This window comes from Monodelphis domestica, chromosome 4 (genome assembly GCF_027887165.1).
Source record: "Monodelphis domestica isolate mMonDom1 chromosome 4, mMonDom1.pri, whole genome shotgun sequence".
NCBI lineage: Eukaryota > Metazoa > Chordata > Mammalia > Didelphimorphia > Didelphidae > Monodelphis > Monodelphis domestica.
In genome coordinates this window covers 298,850,442-298,875,223 of record NC_077230.1, presented here as the reverse complement: position 1 = coordinate 298,875,223, position 24,782 = coordinate 298,850,442, and the positions used below count along the sequence as shown (strand labels likewise).

Genomic DNA, 24,782 nt, shown 5'->3' with positions numbered 1-24,782 from the left:
TTCCCTTCCCTCCTCCCACCTCTTCCCGTAGCTGACACAATTCCACTGGGTTTTACATGTGTCCTTGATCAGAACCTATTTCCATGTTGTTGATGTTTGCACTAGGATGATCCTTTAGAGTCTACACACCCAGTCATATCTACCTTGACCCATGTAATCAAGCAGTTTTTTTCTTCTGTGTTTCTACTCCCACACATCTTCCTCTGAATGTGGATAGCGTTCTTTCTCATAAGTCCTTCAGAATTGTCCTGGATCATTGCATTGTCACTAATGGAGACATCCATTACATTTGATTGTACCACAGTGTATCAGTCTCAGTGTACATTGTTCTTCTGGTTCTGCTCCTTTCATTCTGCATCAGTTCCTGAAGGTCATTCCAATACACCCGGAATTCCTCCAGTTCATTATTCCTTTGAGCACAATAGTATTCCATCACCAACATATACCACAATTTGTTCAGCCATTCCCCAATTGAAGGGCATCCCCATATTTTCCAATTTTTGGCCACCACAAAAAGTGCAGCTATGAATATTCTTGTACAGGTCTTTTCCCTTATTATCTCTTTGGGGTATAAACCCAGCAATGCTATGGCTAGATCAAAGGGCAGGCAGTCTTTTAGTGCCCTTTGGGCATAGTTCCAAATTGCCCTCCAGAATGGTTGGTCACAACTCTACCAACAATGCATTAGAGTCCCAACTTTGTCACATCCCCTCCAGCATTCATTACTTTCCTTTGCTGTCATGTTAGCCAATCTGCTAAGTGTGAGGTGAGGCAAAACTCCTTTCATAAATATAGGCCCTAGGACCCTTTGCCCTGCTCTCCAGTCAAAGACTCCAATCAGAGGGGCAGAGGTTATTGATGAGGTGTTAGTACCAGGCAGATTCAGTCTTAAATCTTGAGATTTCCCTGTGATGAATTTCCTGGGGTAGAAAAGCATAATGAAGATGTAATTTAAAATGTAGCTGGTTGAAAATGATGAAAAATAAAACCGCAAAACTGTAATAGTAGGTGAACTTCAGTTTATCCCTGAAGAGCTAGATGAATCTAAACAAAAAAGAAATGAAAGACCTGAATAGGTTTTTAGAAGTGTTAGATTTAATGGATGGACTTTTTGTTAATGTTGCTAGGAATGGGAGTATAACTATTCTTTGCATGATAACCTTCATGAAAATTTATCATGTTATTAGAAAACAAAAGTATTGCAAACAAATGCAAAAAAAGGCAGAACTATTAAATTCATCTTTTATAGTCCATAATGCAACAAAATATTTATTTTTATGCAAAGGATCTTTCAAGAAAAGATTAAAAATTAATTGGAGACTAAACAACTTAATCCTAAAAAATGAATGGGTAAAAGAACAATTCATAGAAGCCATAAATAATTTCATTAAGGGTAATGACAGTAATAAGACATCATACCAAAACTTTTGGGATACAGCCAAATCAGTACTTAGAGGAGGTGTTATGTCTCTGAGCACTTTTATCAAGAAAAATTTTTAAAAGAATGGATCCATGAATTAGACATTAAACTAAAGATAGTTAGAAAACAACAAATTAAAGACGTCAATTAAATGCTAAAATAGATATCCTAAATATCAAGGAGAAGTGAATAAAACTGAATCAGAAGAAAACTCCATTGTATTAATAACTAGGAACTGATGTTTTGAAGAGGAAAAAATATACAGTAAATTATATAAGCCATTAGCTAGCTACCTTGATTTTTAAAAAGAAAAATTACTAGTATCAGAAATAAAAATTATATCAAAGAATTTGAAACAAAATTAATGCCCTTTGAGGAATTCCTGAAAAAATTTTGGCATATGAATGAAATGGAATACTACTGTGACATAAGAAATGTAGATGTGTGATGAATACAGAGAAACATGATTTACATAAACTGATAGAGTGAAGTTAGCAGAACCAATAAAATAATATATAAAATGACTACAACAATGTAAATAGGAAACAATCTTCCACATCAAAAATAAATGTAATAAAATCTAAAAGATCAAGTGAGATTGGAATAAAGAGATGAGAAAACAGATATACCCCACCTCCTTGTGGAAATAGGAAGTCCACAAGTGTTACGTGTCACACATATTTTCGGCCTTTTTCAATGTATTTATCAGTTGTGCTAATGTTATTTTTCCTCTAAAAAAATGCTAGCATATTGCGTGGCTCTTGGAGAAAATGAGAGGGATATATAGAATACTGATATAAAAAGCAGAAAATAGCAATAAAAACTTAAAGCTTTAGAAAGTATAGGAATAAATGAATCTTCCTTTAAATTGGTAACAAACCCCTCTCCTTCCCCCAACTTCCATTTTTACATTATATAAGAACTAAGGACCATGGAGATGAAGTTACTTACTCAAGATCACACCACTACTATGTCCATGGTTGTTTTAATTTATCATTTAATTTTAATACCTTTTTTTTTTAGTTTTCAAGTCTTCTCCCTCCTTCCAGCCCCTCAACCACCCTTTAATATGTGTGAAATTATGCAAAATATATTTCCATATTAGCCATGTCACACAAAAAATTATGCTTTAATCTGCACTCAGTTCATCCGTTCTCTCTCAGGAAGTGGAGAGCATTTTTCATACCAAGTGCTCTGGAATCACTTTGGATCATTATCTTGATCAACGTAACTAAGTCTTTAACAGCTGATCATGGTTACAGTATTGCTATTTCTGTGTACAGTTTTCTCCTGGTTCTGTTCTCTTCACCCTATCAATTCATAAAAGTCTTTCCAGTTTTCTCTGAAACTATCCTATTCATTATTTTTATAGCCTAGTAGTATTCCATCACAATTGTTTACCAAACCTCATTTATTTAGTCCTTCCTAATTATGGTTATCCCTTCAATTTACAATTCTTTGCTAACACAAAAAAATAGTGACGGCGAATATTCTTGTACAAATAGATCCTTTTCCTTTTTCTTGAGATACAGACCTAGAAGTGGTATTGCTGGGTCAGAGAGAGCAAAGTTTTATAGCCCTTTGGGCAAATTGTTCTCAGAATGTTTAGACCAGTTTTTATAACTCTACCAACAGTACATTAGGGAACTTTTTTTTTCCAAATCCCTTCCAACATGTCACTTTCCTTTTTATGTCATCTTGGCCTATATAATAGGTGTGAGGTGGTATCTTAATCTGGATTTCTCTAATCTGTAGTGATTTATAGCATTTTTATGTGACTTGATAGCTGTTTTCTTTCATTTGAAAACTACCTGGTCATATCCCTGGACTATTTATCAATTGGGGAATAGCTCTTATTTTAACAAATTTTACTCCTTTCACTATGTATTTGAGAAATGAAGTTTTATCAGAAAAATTGCAATGAAAATTTTTTATGTTGCTTCATTGTCTATGGTGCCTTTTGGTACCTTTTATCAAATGTTTCTTTGATTATCTCCTTTAATTAGATCTATTTTTGCTTTTGTTTTATTTGAGATCATGATTGCCAGCCCTGCCTTTTTTTTAACCTCAGCTATAGTTTAATAGATTCTGCACCAGCCCCTTATTGTAATGATATTGTTAGATTTAAAATAGTTTTGAGTGTTAAATAGTTGTAGATAAGAGAGTGGGAGCCATAAACTGTGATAATTAAAATGTTTGGGAGCAAGGGAAATATATATATATCAATTATGACCACTGAAATATGTTTTCTACTGTGTCTTGATTTTATATAAATATAAGATGGTCGCCAGGGAATATATTCCCAATTTATGAATATGCCCAAGCCAACTGGGTTTTATAGAGAAATTTAATTTATAATACACTGATTAATCAATAGAAAAAGAGAGAAAGGAAGAAAGGAATAAGAATGAATAAATCAGTCAGTTGGTTTTATCACTCACCCAAGATCTCTCTAGGTAAGGCTTCTCATGCCAACCTCAGGCTCCACCTTCAAGAGAGCCTCCTTTCAAGAAATGTTTCCAGAGAATTCTCCTCCTTCAGAGCCTGCCTTCTCTCCTGGTCCTCCAACAGAGCAACCTCCTCAGTCCTCCTTCAGAGCCACCTCGCTCAGAGCAAAAAACTCTCCTCCTCTCCTCAGACCCTGCTATCTTTAAGGAAACCATCTAAGTCCCCTCCCCTCAGTTCTCACATCTACCAATCACTGTCGATGTCTCCCCTGTGCCAATGGTGGCTCTAGCTTAACCCAGGACCGCCCAGAGGTCTGTTTCCTTTGCACATGTCTGTTGTAGGTCATATTCTCAAATAATTAAATCTTGATCTATGCTACAGCCCTTCCTAAATCCTGTTAGACTGAGTAGGGTGGAGATTGTAAGTTCCAAGACCTGGTTCTGTCATTCCAAGTATCTCTATTGTATCAATTCTAAAATCAATCATGACTCAAAGAACTTCCTGTTCTATGCTTAAGCATAGGTCAAAGCCCTTTCCATTGTTTAGCAAAAGGTTTCTGTCCTAAAGTAGTCTTAAGTAGGGAAGAGGAGGATCCTCCCCTGCCAAGGGGTTTCACATTCCAATAGAGTTCTTACTATCAGTAGGAAATTTTTTCCATTATGAAATTTCCAACATTCATAAGTCTAAGAAATTTTAAGGTTTACAATATGTATGTCTTTTCATTTCAAGTGTGTTTTTTATAAATGACATATTGTTAGCATCTATCAACTTCCTTTTCAGGGATGAGTTCATGCCACTCACGTTCCCAGTTATGATCACTAACTGTTTCCCTCTATTCTATTTTCTTCTGTTTATCTTTCTCTCCTTTTCACCTTCTCCCTCTTCAGAAATCTGTTTTGCTTCTTATCACTGTCTTCCTTAATCTACTTTTCCTTTTTTCATCCTTCTCTGCTTTTTCCTTTTCTACTTCCCTGTTGGGTAAGAGATTTATTTCTATGCCCATTTAAGTGTGTTACATAAATTATTACTCTTATTGCTTTTTTTCCCCAAAAGTCATTTTGGAGATGTTAGCACTATGTATTTTTTTTTGCATTACCGTTCAGTGATATTGCTCAATTGAATAAACATTGCTATCTGTGTCGCATAAACAATTGCTCAGGAATGTTTTTAAAATATCAAGAAAGTACAAATGGACTTTTCACATGTAATTTATGGGAAATAACATGTAGTGATCAATTCCAGGTAATTCCATATTGCTATGTAAATCCAGGCTGTTTCCTAAGCATTTTCTTGCTTGTAATTCTCAACAGGTGATGTGTTGCTGAACATCAATGGTATTGACTTGACTGACTTAAGTCATAGTGAGGCAGTTGCTGTGTTGAAAGCTAGTGCTGCTTCCTCTGCTGTCACCCTGAAAGCACTGGAAGTCCAAATTGTTGAAGAACAAACCCAGGTTAATGAAGAGCAGCCCAGTACAATCAGTGAAAATGAGTATGATGCTAGTTGGTCACCATCATGGATCATGTGGCTTGGACTTCCAAGGTGCCAATTGTTTTATTTGTTTTTTGCTTTATTTGTATTCTTTAATCAATAAAGCACAATTCATTCCTTCTTCAAGGTACTTAAATAGCATATGACATGTAAAACTTAGAAAATGGGACCATCCTTTTACTATTACTCTTGAAAATATCAGATTGTTTTGAATTCATTTCAAAATATATCTCTCCCACTTAACAAACTGTGTCTTATAATAAAAAATAGGAAAATAAACAGTATAGTGAAGCAAAACTCACCTACACACCAACTAAATCTGATGAAACATAATCCCCTACCTTGACAAAGTCATTTTCATTTGTTTAACCATTTGATAAATGTCTACTTTGTTTCCCATTCTTCATTTCTACAGAAAGGGTTGTTAGAATTATTTCAGTGTATGTGTGACCTCTCTGACACTCTAGACTACTTTGCCAAATTGTATTTGCAGATTGGGTTCCCTGGAAGATCTCGATGCATCTGCATTCTTTAGCTCACAGGGAAAGAGGCACCCATGTAGGAAACTCATGTGATCTAAAACACATGCCAATGGGAAATTTTACCCCTTGAATGCTGTTTGGCCATTGATGTACCTACATTGCTCCCACTGACCTTGATCTTTCTGTCCCTATTATATGCTGTTATCACTGCCTGCCTGTAGTCACTGCTTCTTCCAACTTCTCATTTCACTGAAATCCCAGGCTAGAGTCCTACCATGCCTTTTCCCACAGAGATCAGAGACTTTACCTTTGGGATCATCAGGAAACCCCTTGATTCTGACTGAGAGATTTGAGGCAGGAAGCCAAATGAGGAGGTGGTTGTAGTAATACTAGGAAGAGAAAGGTGATGGGCCCGAGGTGGCAGCCATGTAAGTAGAGAGAAACAGTCAAATAGGAGAAATCTGTGAAGATAGAAAAGGCAACTATGATTAGCTCTGTGGGGTGTGTAAGAGGTAAATTTGATTTTAATTTTAACTTTTACAGGTGCAAAAATGGGAAGAGCTAAGAATAATGTTTGGATTAGGAACTTGAGAGACCAGAAGGAGGGTGGTGCTTTTAACAAAAATAGGGAAGTTTGAGAATTAGGTTTTGTAATTGAGAAATACTTTTCACTAAATCCTGTGTACCTCCACTCTGCTCTTCCACTTCATTTATAGATTGTATGGGAGTCATCCATGTCTTGTAGGAATTCTCTCAATTCTCCATAATCTCTCTCTCTACAACATCTTATTAACAAAATATTAATTTGCTAACAGTCTCAGTATTTGGTTAGCAATTTCACACTTTACCATGCTCTTGAGGCCAGGCATTTTCTGGTTGTATAGGAGCATTTTGAGTTTAAGACTTCATTGTACAGTGCATTTCTTATCTAGAAGATAATGAGAATAGTCAGCATTCTTATAGGGTTTCAGGTTTTGTGAAGCACTTTATACATATCTTTATCTAGAATATGTTAGACATTAGGAGAGACTGTTTGTGTGTCTGTGTGTTTGTAATCTTAACTGTTCTCAATTCTACAAAAACCAGACATAAAGACCATCAGTATCAAGAAACATCTTTTGGTTATTAAAAACAAAAGTTTAGAGGACCTCTTATCTTCTACTGCATGACCAATATGAAAATGTGTTTTGTATGACCACACATGTATAACCTATATCAAATTGCTTATTGTCTCAGGAAGTGGGGAGAGGATGGAGAGAGATGATTTAGAACTCAAAATTTTAGAAAACAAATGTTAAAAATCATATGTGCATATAATTGGGGGGAAATAAAATATTTATATTTTTGAAAAAGGACCTCTACCATATATCTATAACTTCATTTAAAAAAGAAAGGAATCTAAAAAGAAATGCTTCTATGACCTTCAAAACTGTCTTTTCTCTCTTCCTTTACTGTCCCATTTAGGTACAGGCCTGGGGAAAATGGTTCCCAGAATGTAAATGAGCTCAGGTTTTCCAGGGAAGCAGAGTATGATAACAAAACAGGATAGGTTTGTTTTATTTTATCTGTCTTGAGAGGAATCAGGATCAATGAAGAGACAGGACCAAGACTGGGCATGGATGAAAAGGGGATGGCTAACTACATAGAAGCAGCAGAACCCTTCAAGTCATCTTCTGCTTCTGTTTTCTCTGGCAAGAAAAATAACCTTTGCCCTGGAAATGACAGGGGGAAGTAGCTCACAAGGATATTTAAGATAGTCTCAAAGTACCTATTTGCCCAGTATTAATTCAAATCACCAGCCCAGATGAACTTCACTCTGGCACAAAAAGAGTAACAGAAAAAACTAGATGAGATTTCTGCGCTATTGTCAGGGACTTTCGAAAAGTCGTGATTTGCCCTACCTATCTCCCACTCCCTCCATTTCTCTAGCTTGGAAAGACCCTTTATTCCTTTAAATACAGCTTAAGTTCCATATTCTGCATGAAAATGTATATTTCCTGATTTCCTTCTAAATTCTAGTGTCTCCCTCCTCAAACTATCTTGAATTTGACTACTTCGTATATATTTGTTTTAACATGAGATAATTTAATTAGATATAGATGTTTATGTATCCTTAGATATCTATGTATGTATACCTATATGCACACACATAGATTGATAAATACACATATATATATATATATAAATATGTTGTTTGTTGTCTTCCCCCATCAGAATTTAACTTTTTTGAAGTAGGAATGGCTTCATGCTTTGTAATGATATCCCTAGCTTCTAGAACAGTACCTGGGACATAGTATGTGTTGATAGGTTGATTCTGGATAGAAAAGGGCATTTATCAAAATTTATAAAATGAGAGAACAAAATCTACAAACCATAGGCAAGTAAACTTGATATCAGTTTCTAGGATGAATCATTAAAGAGATGGTTAATGAACATCTGGGAAGGGAAAGCAGTAATTATGAAGAGTCAGAGTGGCTTTTTTGAGGGTGGGAGGTGGCCCAGGATATTTACTCGAGTAGCTAAGGTTATCATTTTCCTTTTCCTTTCACATGTTTCAAGTTATTATATAATGATATGACAAGAATTATGTCCTTATTTTAAAGTATTCTTTATTATGATTTTCTGGTGAGGGAAAGGAGAGAACTATGTGGGGAATTATAGGTCATATAAAAACCAAAAATACCAGTAAACTGTTATAACATTTTTTAATCTCATTAACAACTTAATTTTTGTTCTTTGTATCATTTTTTAACAGTGTTCTTCATAGCTTCCATGATGTTGTTCTACGAAGAAGCAACTTAGGAAGTTGGGGCTTTAGTATTGTTGGCGGGTATGAAGAAAACCACACAAATCAACCTTTTTTCATTAAAACAATTGTCCTTGGAACCCCAGCTTACTATGATGGAAGATTAAAGTGAGTCCAGAAACTGGTTGTAGATCTTTAGATATTCTAGTAAAAGATTTAATGTGTTTCGTTAACATTTAATTTGCTAGAATCTGGATTTGGTTACTTATAGCCACATCTTTTTAGTCCAGGGAACAAGACTGAAGTAGGTCTTGTTACTTTGGAGAAAAGCAATTTAGGTCAATGTTAGCAATCTGATTTGAGCATCTTGATTGGCTAGGCACACCCTGCTGTCAGGGGCTTCCTCACTGTTCTTAGTCAGAACCAACAGTTATGGGGAGGCAGGAAATTATCCTTTAGCACGGTGTCATGGAGGGGAGATAGTGATGAATTTTAGTTATTTCCTGAGGCCTTACTTTTTTAGTAGCAGCTACCTTTATAAAAACTTTTAAAATAGTGAACAAGATGCTTGATAAATGATTTTGCCCTTTATAAAATGATACTACTTACAGCTAAATATTGCTAGGAAATGATAAACAAGATTAATATCATAATTCACTTACATCGACAGTCTTCAGTTGACATAGATCAGTATGGATGAACCTTTTAGAGATTAGGTGCCCAAATTGCACCTTCAGGCTGCCTGTGAGCCCCCTTTCCCCCCAGTTACCTCAGACAGTGGAGGGAGGAAGTGCTGGCATTTGACTATCAGGCGGAGGGGTGCAGCATGCAAAAAATGTCCTTAGTTGTTCCAGTTCTTAAAGAAATCCATTGAATGATCATTCCTTATAGCACAATAGTACTCCTTCACCACCATATACCACAATTTGTTCAGCCATTCCCCAGTCAAGGGGCATCCCCATATTTTCCAAATTTTTGTCACCACAAAAAAGTGCCACTATAAATATTTTTGTACAAATAGATCCTTTCCCATTTTTTTTAATACTTTGGGATATAAACCTAATAGTGGCATTGCAGGATCAAAGGAAATACATTATTCTTTTAAAGCCCTTTGGGTATAGTTCAAAATTGCCTCAAAGGACTTTTATATTCATTTTTTAAGAAATTGGAGACAATATATTTATAGTCTGAGAGAAAGGAGCTAATAGAGATCATAGATAAGATTGAAGATGCAAACGAGATATGGGATGATTGATTGGAACAAAGTCCCGTTAAGGAAAAGAGGTGATGAATTCAAGAATACAAGTAAAGAGTAGACTTATCAAGAAGAAATGATCACCTTTTCCTCCGAAAACTTAGAAGTAGCAGCAGGTTTACTCCCTGGATTTCAATTAGATTAAAATTATTTTCCTTTCCTTGGAAATACACTTGTTAGCAGTAGGAAGAGATGGTGCAGAAATATTTTAGAGCATTATACAATAACTCCTACTTGTATTTAAAGTTATTTACACAATGCCATTTATATTTTCTTATAAAACTAAGTGATTCATTCAGAATCAACTCTTTAGGTTTATGTAAAATTACATAACTCATTTATATATTCAAAAAAATTACCTCATAGAAATGGGACAATATTAGCAGCTAAATCTTGCAGTTTTACTTGAGATTTTCTGTATTTCTCTTTAATAATCCTTCAGCACAGACTCCTCAGTCTTGATCACTGCCACCAGTCATATTCAGGTCTCCCAGCTGTTTGTTGTTCACTAGGTTCTATTTGGAATAAGATGACAGGATTCTAGATTTAGAGCTGGAAGGGGCCTGAGGAGTCATTTAATCAATACAACTTCTCCCTTATTTTGCACATGAGAAACTAAACTAAAAGAGTCTGGGACTTGCCCAAGGGCACACACCAAGAGTATAACTGGGATTTGAACCCAGGTCTTTATAGTCTAAATCCTGCACTTAATCTATTTTGGCATAATGAATACAATAAAACTAGCAAGACTTTGTAAAAATTCTCTTAGATGGTTCTTAAAATAAGCAGAATATCTTATTTATCTTGATATCTCCCACAGTAAGCAAGCCCTTCATGTTCATCAATGAGTTTTTTTTTTTAACAGTCCAAGAGAGACATGCCATTGTAGCTTTTCCTTACAGAAGAACAGACTGAATGATTGTCTAGTACTGTCCAATGTTAAAGATTTATTAGTAACATTGGATATGTTTTGTTTTTGTCCAGGTGTGGTGACATGATTATTGCTGTGAATGGGCTGTCTACTCTGGGCATGAGCCATTCAGCACTCGTTCCCATGTTGAAGGAGCAAAGGAACAAGGTTACTCTGACAGTTATTTGTTGGCCTGGAAGTCTCGTATAGATTTGTGATACGTAGTTTTACTTCAGTACTCTTCTATTCTCAAGAATTGTTTAAAAAAAAAAAAAACACTTTTGTTGTATTTGTGATTTTTTTTCCCCCTTAAGTCACTAATGTAGCTGGTGATGAACAAGGCCCAAAACTGCTAATTGGGATTGTTTTAAGAATTTTAATTAAAAGAACTTTACCTTCCCATTTTTGTCTTTCAGTTTTAAAGCACTAGTTCCATTGAACTTCAGGTTTATTTTCTAAAACTTCACTGTCAAATGTTTAGGATGGGGCCTATAATTATGAATGAAATCTTCTCAGACTTGGACACAGAACCATTTGAGTCATGTGATTTGTGGTTTCTTGCTGTTTTTAAAATTAAATTGTAAGATATAAGCTATTTATCCTTCTTTATGGAGAAGACTCACATCAGTCATGCTTACCAAAATATAGATGCTCTGTCATTTATCAGAATCAGTATTGTGAAGAGATGTAATTTTAATTTTGGCCAACATCAATTCCTAATTTCATTGGTGCCAACATTTCAAAGACCCGGTCTTATTAAGTGGAATTCTAGTCCCACTAATTTCTACTTCAGTCTGTTGGTGTTCAGAATGAAGAAGGCACAAGCCTAATAATACTAGAGTTTTTTATAATGTGCAATATTTGGAATAGTAAAAAATAGGGAATATTATACTCACTAGTGAAAAAGAAATAAGAATAGGTTAGTTGCTTGTAAAAGTTGCATTTAAGTTAAAAAAATAACAAACCTTTAGTAGGTAAAAAGTAAAAAAACAAAAACAAAAAACACCACCTTTAATAGGTACTTTTCCCCAAAAAAATGATTTATTACCTAGGAAAATTTTAATGAAAACATTTTTGCTATAATCATTTCTATAGTTAAATATAAACTATATTATCAGTTATCTTCTGAAGAAATGTTTTTGTGACTTAAGTAATTAAACCCAGTTTTTTTAAAAAGAAAACTACATTATTATGAAAGCATATGGTGCAGTTAAGTGAGAGAGAGACCATTTCATTTTATTCTAATTGAATCTTGAGTAAGTTTTTTTTCCCCAATTATTATTTAAATAATTAAAAGTCCAGAGAAATTGGCCATGTACCTGACTTGTTATGAATTTATTTATGGTTAAAATTTTTTAGCAAATATTGAACCAGAGACTGTCATTCATTCACTTTTTTAAACTGACTATAAATTTACAATTAAGTTTTTTGTTTTGTTTTCATTTATACAGCATGGTTATCCTTTGAAGAAACATATAAAATGGTGTGCTGAGTTGGAATAAACCCTGTACATTGTTAATGTTATACATACTTGAAAAAGAGTTTCAATTAGAAACCTAGTTCAGAATCTGAGCTAATTTACAAATGACCTCTGTATTGTCATGAATGGTATTATCAGAGAATGTATTTCAAAATTAATACAATACATCGTGAAGCATGAATCTTATTTTCGAGCTTTAGCAACTGCATAGCTGGGGTAGAAGTTATCTATAGCATGCCACTGATTATTCTAGTTACTTTTGTAATAACATTTTTTTTGTAATCTGTTATGACCCAGATAAAGAAGGCTGCAATGATTGCCATTATCTCATTTATCCCTATAGTGGCCCTGATTAATACACATCTAAGAGACAGTGGAATGTCCTTCCATACAGTATATTACTGTTTCATGATTATTGGCTTTTGAAGCAATCTGATAGTGAAATACTTTGATGTTCTATTTGACATGCAACAAGTTTCCTCCTGCTCCCCAAAATAGAATTTTGTAATGTACTTTGCATTTTTAAAATATTTTATAAAAATAGGTCATCTGTTGGGGGAGTGGTTACCAGTATCTCAGCTTAAGCTTCACCAGATGTAAAGTGCTGCAGGTGAACTAGGTAATGTAGTATTTTAGTACCTTTAAAAAAAGTCTTTTTTGAGCATTTTTTATCACAAAAAGTATAAACTGGTTTGCACAGTAGTAGATATTATTTCAAGAGGCTATATATAGCTTTTGGTCAAAATGATGTTTGGTGAAGGAAACTTGTTCATAATTTATTCTCATCATTGGAGTATTTTCCCCGTTAAGATCTGATAAATATTTTTGTTTGTTCTTCTGTGCCTTCAGTTTAAATTATTTCAAGATTTTTCAAATGTTCTTAAATAATGGTGTGATTTTCATTAAAGATGGAAATAAAAGTCATCTTACTTCTAATAGTGGTATATGTCTCCTTTCTTTAACAAAAATACATTCAGAAAAATATCTTTATCTTAAGATATGCACAACTCCTAATTATGTTTATTAATGGATGGGAGGAATAGCTCCATGACTCAGTGGCTAGAAAGCCAGGTCTGGAGATGGGAGGTCCTGGGTTCAAATATGACCTCAGGCACTTCCTACCTGTGTGACCCCAAGCAAGTCACTTAACTCCAATTGCCTAGCCCTTACCTCTCTTCCTTGGAACTGATACTTAGTTTAGATTCTAAGCTAGAAGGTAAAGGATTGTTTTTTTTTTGTTGTTGTTTTTTAGCAGGATGTATGAATAAATCAAATTTTTATATTTCATATATTTTCACATTTTATTTTTTTAAATGCACACATATTTGTGAATATTTTATCCCTCTGCCTCTCTTAGTTCACTCCATTTTGTCAGACAGTGACTTGGGCCGGGAGAGAGAGAGAGAGAGAGAGAGAGAGAGAGAGAGAGAGAGAGAGTGGCAGAAAACCTTTTGGCTCAAGGCTTTTTTTCCAGACCTGGAATGCTTTCCTTTCTCATCTTTGCCCATTGGCTTCCTTTAAGTCCCAACTAAAATCCCTTCTTCTTAGTCCTCTTAATGCTAGTGCCTTCCCCCTTTTAATTATGTCCTATTCATCTTGCATGTAGCTTGTTGGTACATAATCATTTATCTCTGCCATTTTCGTGAGCTCCTTGAGAGCAGGGACTTTATTTGTTTCCTAAGGCTTACTATAATGCCAGACTCATCAGAGGTGCTTAATAAATGTTCACTGACTGACTTTGTAAAAATTCACTCAACATTAAGCTACATGTGGCCTATGAGCTCAGTTGGATAGAGTGTGTGGTTGATAAAGTCAAGATCATGAGTTTAATTGCCAGATAAGATGTTATTTTGTTCTATGGCCATATACCCTAAACACACATGCGCGCACACACAGTGATTTCACAAATATATCTGTTATCCAAGCATGAATCAAACTAAATCCATCATCTCTGCTTTTTTTTTTAATGCATTCCCTACTAATAGTAGGTTTTGGGACAGGAGCACCCATCATCTTTAATCTCTCCACTTGCTTAATGTCTTGTAATAAAAGATCAACCCTGGACTCAGAGTACAGGTCCTGCCGGTCATGTGCCAAAAAGAAAACAGAGCTAGGTTTACATCAGTCTGGCTCTTCAATGATGGACACACACTCCTAAAGCAGCCTAAAGAAGTGAAGAGGTCCATTACCAGATCAGTGGGCCTGTGAGGTAAATAGCGGGCTTTACGAAACATGAAAGCTACAGTAGCCCTACTATGTTTCTAGATACGAGAAGCTATTTATATTCTGGAGCCCAAAAGGCTCAAAACACTAATCCTTAAGCTGTTTGGAACTGAGATGCAGGTTTGGGTCTGTCTAAAATGTTGAATTCCTTTGAATACAGTCAATTTTGATTCTCAGTTTGCTCATTGTTAAAGTTTTTATTTCACATTTCAGAAATGCTGATGGGACTGCGTCTTCACCAAAACCTTACTAAAGTTTCCTTTTCAAGGCATGAAGCATTTTCAAGCCTATGGCAGCCTGGCACCTCTGACTGGATCTTCTTAAGCCAAAATGTCTTTGTATGGCCCTTCACGAATAAGTTGTTTTTTAACCCATCTGCTTTTTAATATCAATTTTAAGGCTAGATGAGGTAAGAGCTAGGCATTTGGGATCAAGTGATTTTTTTCCCAGGGTCACATGGCTGTGAAATACCTTGAGCCTGGATTTGAACCCAGGTTCTCCCCACTCTAGGCCTGGAGCTCTATTCACTATGCTATCTAGCTGGCCTTATTAACAAGTTGTTAATGGAGGAAGCAGCAGCATGAGTGAAATGGGGCTTTGGAGAACCAGGATAGCATGATGGATTGAAATGTTTTACTAGAGAAAGTGGCTTTCAAATACATGACTTGAATTTGATCCAAGTACAATTAAAATATAATAAATAGTAAAACTAAGAACAAAATGATCAATCAATGTAATATGAACCTCTTTATTGGATTTATCTGAAGCAGTCCTCAATTCAGCATACAGTAGTTTTCTGCTTTGTTTTTTCTTCATGCCAAAGGCGTTTTCTTCTAGTAAATCTGTCTTGTACTGGCATGTCAACTTTGCTTCCTTAGCTAATACATAGTAGCCTTGGAGGCACATCACTGGAAAAAGCCATTTTGTAAATAAACTTTTCACTTAATTTCTTGATGTGTTCATGCCTACTGGTTATGTGATGAGCTATAAAGACTGAGACCATGACAAATTGTGTGGTAGTCATAAAAATCTCAAAAGCATAAGAAAGTGGAATGTGGAGGTGGAATCAGGGTTACCATCAACCCTACTAATCCACATAGTCTGAAAAATTGAGATTTTTACCTAGGTGCATAGAATAATTTCATGTGATTATGAGAAAATTCCCATATGGCATATTCACTGTTACATCCCCAAAGTATGCAGGCTGGGTTGGATTAAGACCAGTAGCCTTCATTTTACAGAATCCTATAGATCTGTTTCAGTAAAATTGACCAAATAGAGCAAATCTGAAGACCAAATGCCAAAATCATCAAGTTGGAAAGGATTTTAGAGATTGAGTCCAACTGCCTGTTTTACAAATGAAAAAAAAAATCACTCACTAAAAATAATGTTTGGTACCTCAAATTATTTGAGTAATTTGTGACAGAGCTGGGATCCAGGTCTCTGTGACCTCCTAGCCTTTTGTGGGGTTTGGGGATTTTTTTAAATTGTTTTTCCTCTTACCAACTTCCTTTAAAGATGTGATCAAAAGGGTTCAGGGGAAGGCTCCCTCTAGTGTTTTTTTGTTTTTTGCTGGAAAGAATTTTGTTGCACTTTTTAAATGCTTTGTAAATAACTTCCCAACTTGGAAATCTCTCATCCCTACTTGTCCACCCCTTTCCAAAACAACAACAAAACTCAATGTTCTTGTTAGGGGTAGATCTTCAAACAACAGAAAATCCAGTATGTCCTAACAGCTATTGCTATGGGATACTTCATGAGTAAATACATTAAGATAGGGTGTCTTCAAGGAACAGTGAGAAGTACAATTTGACTAGTGTAGTATACAAATCAGAACTAGAAAGGGTTATCAGGTTAGGTAGAACTTTGAATATCAACCAAATGAATTTGAGTTTTATTTAGAAAGCACCAGGGAGCTACTGAACAGTATTTTGAGCTAGGGAATGATAGTAAACAAGGATTTTTAACTAATTGTGTTATGGATGCCTTTGGCAGTCTTGTGAAACCATGGACACCTAAGAACAGTATTAAATGAATGAAAATAGTGTTACAAAGGAAATGTGAGAATTAAAATTAATATACATTTAAGTATTATGTTTATAAAATTTGTTAAAATTTTAAAAATGAGTTAAAAAGGAGCTAACTCAACCCAGGATCTCGAGAAAGAAGAGAAGGAGGGAGGAACTACAGAAGCTTATAAACAATAACATAACCCTGAGGACGCAGGGAAAGGGATGCTAGGAGATACAAAAAATTCTGGGGAACGTAGTTCAAAGGTAGAAAATTTCCACTAATATAGAAAATAATTAGATTTTCCTTTTTTAAAGTTCATGAGCTGTCAGTTAACTCCTGAAATTAGAGGAACATTAATCTGGTAGCAGTATATGTGATAGTCATGGTAAATGAAAACAGGGTGGTAGGGCACAGGAAGAGAAAATGGTAGTAGGGGAAACCATACTAGAGACACAATGATGGGCAAAATGTATTAAATGGTGACCCTTCCATGACCTTTACTATTCTTACTTGGGTTTTAAAGCACAGTCCAGAAACCACCTGATTTTTTCTCTTGCAAGAATCTAAATTTCAACTTTTTGTCATCCTGGAGATTTTCTGTCAAAATGATTGACTGATTTCAAGGTCACAGGAAAACTGGGAATAAGCCCTCAAATTGAGTTACTGATAAAAACAGTACAGATGGAAAGGATAACTTGAGATAAGCTTTCAACCAGCTTAAAGTTGCTGATCTTTTTCAAAGGAAAGGATCAAAGAAAATGTATGATAAAAGGGAATTGGATCCTAAGGTTCATCTCCCTTGGAACTGATACTTAGTTCTAAGACAGAAGGTAAGGGTTTTAAAAAATAATATGGAAATAAGAACAGTTAATAGTTTAATTATGAAAATGAATAACTTTGAAACACTTCAGACCTCAAAGGAATGCAAAGACCAGCCATAATTTCAGGCAACCAAGAATGGAGCATGTTACTTGTCACCTAACGGGGTAGACTTAAAGAATGAGTCAAATTTTAGATACGGCTCCTGGGAATTTGTCAATAAATATTTGGGTAATACACATTATTTGCCTGATGACAGCTTATATTACAGATGAGTAAACATGAGGTAAACAGGGTTAAGTGACTTGGCCAACATCACACAGCTAGGAAGTGTCTTGAGGGCAGATTTGAACCCAAGATGTCCTGTCTCTAGGCCTGGCTCTCAATCTACTGAACCATCTAGCTCCCCCTTTATTGGACTTCTTGAAAGAAATGCATTTCTCTATAGGATTCAAAGACTTGAGGCCAGATTAGCATGATGTAAACTGTAACAACCAAGAAAATTGTGGCATCCTTGAATATACAGAGTAAAGGAAATTTGAGGTTCTGAATGAAATCCTCACTCAATCACACTGCTTGCCTGGTCTCTTATTCCTCTGACTTTCTCTAATTCTATTTCTCTTCCTACCTCTCAACATCTTTACTCTTTCCTTTCTTCTTTCTCCCTCTCTTGCTATTTCTTAAGTTCTTTTCTTCCCTCTGCAAAGCAAAGTACACAGCTTATAAAAATGCATTGTGTGTATCTTTTATCTGCTTTTTCCTCACAACTCTTTTCCATTTTGTCTGTGTTTTCATGGGAACTGATGTATGGGGATGAATTTCAAGTGTTTTGCTACAGGGAGATCCTCTGTTCTATTTCTTCACTGTCCAGAAGATAATAGCAATAGGTCCCAATCTGCCTCTCCAACCTTATCTCCCTTTATTCTTAAGAAATTGGTTGAATAAACCTGAACCCACCCATCCTAGCATTTTTCTTCTTCCAATTCCCCACCCTGCAAACTCACAAAACCATTCTTTTTGTGTGGTGTGTTCTATCATTCTATCTTCATCTGGGCAGATCTTATCCACCCTTCAATATAGGGATGCATTCATTATGTCTCTTGGATTAGTGTCTTTATTCTTAATTTTGTGTTTATTTTTAGCTTTCCATGTGTGCCCTGCAGAAACAACTACTCCTACCCTATAAGTAGTTCTTGAGAAAAGTAGAGTTACTTTCTATCTAAAAGTATAATACATATATATTCTACTTTTGATCTCCCATAACACCTAGGTATTTCTATGACACTAAAAAGAACATGACTTCGAAGTAGATAATACAAACACTGCTGCTATTCCCATTTCAAAAGTGAAATGGTTAAGGCTTAGATATATGATTTGTAAATAATTGTACAGCTAGCTGAGTGTTCAGATTTTTGATGAATGCTCGCATGGATGAACTCAATGTGGGCCACACCAGTATAAGCCTTCTGAAGAGCCGAATGCTTTTTTGTTTTTAAGACGGGAAATTTCTTTTTACTTCTCTGATAGCTGTCTGCCTCTCTCAACATCACTTCTTCCCTCATAAAGATAGTTCAGGATCTTGAATCCCAATCAAGACTACCAATGCTTCTAGTCCAGTGTCTGCAGCTATTATCCTGATAAAGAACCCCTCTGTAGATGCAGCCTGTCAACTTCTCCTGTAGGGACTACAACCACCACTACCAAAGCCCCAGAAAATTGTTATTGTACCCCCCAAGTCCTTGACACTGTCAATTGCTTCAGCTTAAGAAACTGATAGGATGTTATCACTGGAAATGTTAAAGAAGAGGCATACCCATCTGTTTTGCCTCTGTACCCTGAGGTCCAGGAGACCTTTCCATCTGATTTTAAGCTGAAAATTTCCATGTGTGTCGGTTCCCCCATTAGAATGTGAGCTCCTTGAGAGCAGGGTCTGACTTTTCTGTTTGTACCACTCCGGACATAGTATCCTCTTTAAATGTTTCATTCATTCTCTCATTCCCTCTTGCCTGCTCCCTGATTGTGTGTCCTCTTCTATCCTTATTCTTCTTGGAAAAGGGTCCTAGAAATCATCAACAACACACCATGGAAGGAGTGGGGTATGCCAGGAAAAGTAGCAACTAAGGCAATGCTTAAGAGGAAATAAATGATTTCAAAAAAGAAAAAGAAGAGAAGATGGGGAGGAGAACCACTCCATCCCCTGGGTCAACTTTCACGTGGATAAAAGGATGGTATGTTTTAAGGCTTCTGAGACGCTTGATCTCTGGTGAGAAGAGGAGATCAAGTGCTATAGCTCTTAGAAAAAGTGGTGTTTGTGGAGGAATTCCATGTGAACTGGACGACATCCAGGAATTGATGCAGTGTGAAAGGATCAGAACCAGGAGAACATTGTATACAGAGACTGATACACTGTGGCACACTTGAATATAATGCACTAGCAGCAATGCAAGGATCCAGGACAATTCTCAGGGGCTTATGAGAAAACACCATCCACATTCAGAGGAAGAACTGTGGGAATAGAAACACAGAAGAAAAACGACTGCTTGATCATATGGGTTGATGGGGATATGACTGGGGATGTAGACTCTGAATGATCACACTAGTGCAAATATCAATAATATGGAAATAGGTTTTGATCAATGACACATTGATCAGCTATGGGAGGGAGGTGGGGTTACGGAAGGGAAAGAACAGGAATCTTGTAACCATGGGAAAATATTCTAAAGTAATTAAATAGAATTTTCCAAAACTTAAAAAAAAATAAAAAAGAATAAAATTCCACTAAAAAAAAGTGGTGTTTGGGGGAAGCATTTTTGGCTAAAAAGCTAAGAGCACGGAGAAAAGGGCAGACAAGCATTCATAAATCATGGGACTGGTAAAATCAGCAATGGGACAGATAGCAAGGGCTAATGTTGTTGACCACACAGTATCCAGAGACTTTACCTCTTATCCTACACTGCTTTTCTGAATTTGACCCAGATACTGAAATTCCCAGTTATGATTCCAGGAGAGGGACCAGTCTCACCACTGTCACATCTCTAAGGCAGGGCCTTCTACTCCTGCTGCCATACTGATACAATCATACCTGAGCTGACGTGCCCTCTCCCACTTTCTGGTGCCCCTAAAATTCGTTGCATTTACTTTTTACATATATTCATGTTTAACTCTCTACAGACCTCCCCCTGGGGAAAAAAACAACACATATATGACTTGTGTTTAAAAGCATTCATATTTTCTTCAACTCCCTGCCCAGCTGTTTTGCCCCCTACAGGGAGCTCATGCCAAGTGGGTAATGATAATGTCTTTCCCTCTTCCTTTTAATAAATACCAGTCAACTCTTCCTAAGACGCTGTACCTTCTCTTCTACTTTCCTTCTGCATGAATAACAGTTCATGATTAATCTTTGCTCCATTTTTCTTTCCTTGCATTCATGTTATTCTTGCCTCTACATATCGAATCGGAAGGAGCCTTTGGAATCACCTAATCTAACCCCTTTTCTTTTATAGATGAGAAAATCAAGAACCCCAAAGTTCAAGCGTTTGCCCCCATTTGAGGAAGAGGGAGCATGGGAGTACCTCTGAGAACAAGATGACCAATGGAGTCGCTAGAGTGGGACAGAAAGAAGACCACTGGATTTGGAGTCAGAGAACTGGATTCCAATGTCAGCTCTACTATTCACAACCTGACCTTGAGCAAGTCATGTTACATCTCTAGACCCCAAGGTCTTCATCTGCCAGCTTTGGTTGGACTAGATTCCTTCCAAAGGCCCCTTCTACCCCCAAATGTGGGACAAGCTGTAATCAGGAGTGCATCTACTGAGCAGAAGACTGGTCTGCACAAAATCACATTCTCAACTTGCATCATGTTATAGTACCCTCTTGTGGTCAGATGGAGCGGTCATCCTACTTTGGTCATAAGATTGTTAAGTTTTCCCAGAACCTAGGAGAGGAAGGGTGGACATACAGCTACTAAACAGGCAAGAGCGACATCTCTAAGGGAAAAGCTAGACGCTTTACAGCCTCTACCCGGCACATAGAAATTTATTTAGGGGTTAGATAAGATCTCCTTGTCAAACTCAGAAAACAAATAAATTTAGTGTTACGGGTCCCATTACTCAAACCAGAAAAACAACCAAAAAAAAAGTAGTGTGACGGTTGTTGAACTCAGGTAGCCATGTGTTCCCACTCTTCAAGTTCAGCTCACACAATATGGGGCTCTTTGAATGTCCACATTACTGAGGCTTTCATAATTACGCACCTTCATAAGATGTTAAATGTAATTCTGATCATACTCTTCTAAAAATGCCTCAGATTAAAAGCTTTTGCCGGCTCTTTAGACAGCAGGCCCGCAATTATAGAAAATGAACTGCATTTTAGCTTTCTGTTGAAATTAATAACAACAGTCCCCCGGTTGACTCTGCAAGTAGTTAATGGAAAAAAACAGGATACTCTACTACAATATGGGTTTGAAAGCCATTTGAGAGAGATTCTGGGTTTCAAATAGGAAAGTAATTCAGACAATGTAAACCTTTCTCATATTCATTCTGTAAAAAGAGAATTACCCAATAGGAAGATTTAAGAGTTTAACAAAGGAAGTCTACTTCAGTTGCATGGTGGCCAGCAAAATTTCTCTTGGGCGGAAAAGGATTTGTGTGGACTCACCGCTGGTCCTTTGGCTACCTGCAATGCTTCTAACCACCACTTGTGGGACATGGTAGGAAAGCCCACTGAGCCCTTTTTCAGAAGAAGCGTATTTTCCTTTTCCTTTAGTAGACATAGGGCATAGGATGGCTACAGGGGAGAGTGGACGCAGTCAGTGGCTTCTGTTTGTAGAAGTAGCTTGTTTTGTTTGGGTTTTGACAGACAAGGATTTCTTCCTCTTCTACCTGCTTCTTCCCAGAGTCTTTGCTCATTGACCTAGTCCTCCTAGGACTAGGACCCAGAGTGGTTGCTTTGATCATTTCCTGTTATGCTCTTGGGACAGCATTGACCTATGGAACTCAGTTCTGGGACACTCTACTACCAAATCCAAATGCTTTCATTTCCCAGGCTTCATTGTGATAAGGAACCCAGGCACCCCAAAGGAATGCTCACATGCTAATCTACTCTTTCAACCACTCCTGGATCCCCAAGATTGAGGTGCTGTATTTTCTTGAACATGGGCTCCATCTCCTATAGACCAGGCATACAGCCTGCACCTTTCCTGTAGGGAGAGAAATTAGGCTCCATTTTTTCCCTCTTTGGTTCTTTAACCCAACAATCTCAGCCCCGCAGGGCAGATTTACCTAAAAGTTTCATTTTATTTCATGTCTTGGGTCTCTGCAAAGAGGTGACTACACAGACACACACACACACACACACACACACACACACACACACACACACACACACACTTACTTTTTGTCTTAGAATCAATACTAAATATTGATTCCAAGGCAGAAGAGCTGCAAAGGCTAGGCAATGGGGGTTAAGTGACTTGCTTGGGGTCACACAGCTTATCAGATTTGAACCCAGGACTTCCCATTTTCAGGCCTGGCACTCTATCCACTGAACTATCTAGCTGCTCCTAGAAAGATATTTAATGGACAATGTAAATGATAATTAGGACAGATAGACACACAAAAAATGCTCGGCACAAAGGACTCTCCAGGACTCCCATTGTCAGAAACACGAACCAGGATTCAGTCATCTATGACTATAGTTATGTTTGCTTTCAGCAGAAATTAAAGCAAGTAAAACAAACAGCAATAACAGGCACATTAAACCCCAAGGGTTGAGACTTAAAACATTAGAACATGAAGCAATTTCTGAGACTCCTAATCCAGGACTTTTTCATCTCAGCTCTGTACTATCCAAACAATCCCTACAAGTTCTACAGATGCACATGTAATATAGGTTTTTTTCCTATCTCTCTATGCATATATGTATATAATATTTGAAAGGGCTCTAAGACCTGCCAGGTGCAAGTCTATAGAAAAAGGAGTCTCAGAAGATGGAATCAGGTATTTGGAGCCTTCCCCTAAGCCCGAGGCAGGAAATCATCAAAGACTGACTCCCTAATAGGGAGAGCCCTGCCTAAACCACAAAGAAGCTTGTCAGCACAAGAGCAGACACAGGAGATATTCCTGGGGAAGCACATGTGGGCAGGTCCTCCTGGGTACCTTCCAGGAATGAAAGACAAACTAATAGGAGCCATGAGATGGTCAATCGCCAGGGGCACTGGATCCTCATAGCTTATATTATAATGCCTCATTACCAAAAAGATCCCACCTGGCTCTTTTCTTTCCTTTTTGTAGCTAATTTTTTTTTGGTCATTTCCCAGAACAGTGGCCTATTTAAGAGGAAAAACCGGCAATCATTCTATTGTTACTCACCTTTTAAATATGTTCATAATCCTAGCCGCAGGCTTGGCAGGGATGCCAATACTCAATGTGCTCTTCTAAAATGGCCTCATTCTCTTCCCATTCTTCAGTTCAAATGTGTGCCATTACTGGTGGGCATTTAATGGTTTAGAATCACACTTCAGAGCTGCAGCTCTAAGAAAAATCCCATTATTGAGCAGTCATATCCAGAGTGTTGATTAACACTAGCCTGTAGGAAGAAGATCTCCTGTGTGTTGTCCTGGGGCACCATGCTTGGTATAGCTACCACAAAGCTTTTGGTTAAAGACAAAGAAGGTATCCTTGTTACATTTGTAGTTGGTGCAGCTGAGATTCTGTCAATAAGGATTCAAAATTGAAAGTTGAAACCATGGATTTGAGCCAAAAAAGGAAGTTTAGCAAAAATATTATATATGTATATATATAATTTTTATTATATAGAATATATAAGTATATATAGCCTTGGATTTAGGAATTTTTTAAATGGTATCAGTCTAGGTAGGGAACCTGGCCTAGAACTGGGCATATGAAAAACACTTATAAGTTCATTCCATAGGCAATTTGGAACTATGCAGTGTAGAAATTAAAATCTCAATAATAAAAAATATATTTTAAGGTATTTATTAAATGATCATTACAAAATCAAGGAATAAAGAGGATACAAAATAAAGACCACATGCCCATGGCTAGTTAGCCATTTTCAAAATCCCCACTTACCACCATCACCACTGGCTGCATGCCAAAGGAAAAGGCAGGTAGGACTGCCCACTGGATATTTATTCCCTGTCTATAGGAAGTATGTAATGACAGGAAGTCAGTGGGCTCCCAGGAAATGTAGTTCTTTTTTTAGGGTAACAGATTTTCAATTATACATGACAAAGGGCTTTAAAAGACTGTCTGCCTTTTGATCCAGCCATACCACTGCTGGGTTTATACCCCAAAGAAATAATAAGGAAAAATACATGTACAAGAATATTTATGGCTGCGCTATTTGTGGTGGCACAAAATTGGAAAATGAGGAGGTGCACCTCGATTAGGGAATGGCTGAATAAATTATGGTAACTGTTGGTGATGGATTACTATTGTTCTAAAGGGAATAATGAAGTGGAGGAATTCCAT

At 36.7% G+C, this 24,782-nt stretch overlaps 1 protein-coding gene across 14 annotated transcripts in view; it reads left to right on the top strand.

The window, feature by feature from the left end:
- LNX2 (ligand of numb-protein X 2) overlaps positions 1-13,168 on the top strand; it is a 90,572-nt gene extending 77,404 nt beyond the window's left edge. For all 14 annotated transcript variants that reach the window (XM_001367020.5, XM_016421858.2, XM_056794709.1 and 11 more), the window contains 3 exons: positions 5,179-5,410; positions 8,597-8,755; positions 10,827-13,168. In XM_001367020.5, coding sequence (XP_001367057.1) covers positions 5,179-5,410; positions 8,597-8,755; positions 10,827-10,962 — 527 coding nt within the window. In that variant the 3' untranslated portion in view covers positions 10,963-13,168. The remainder of the gene's footprint in view (positions 1-5,178; positions 5,411-8,596; positions 8,756-10,826) is intronic.
- Positions 13,169-24,782: the final 11,614 nt, after the last annotated feature.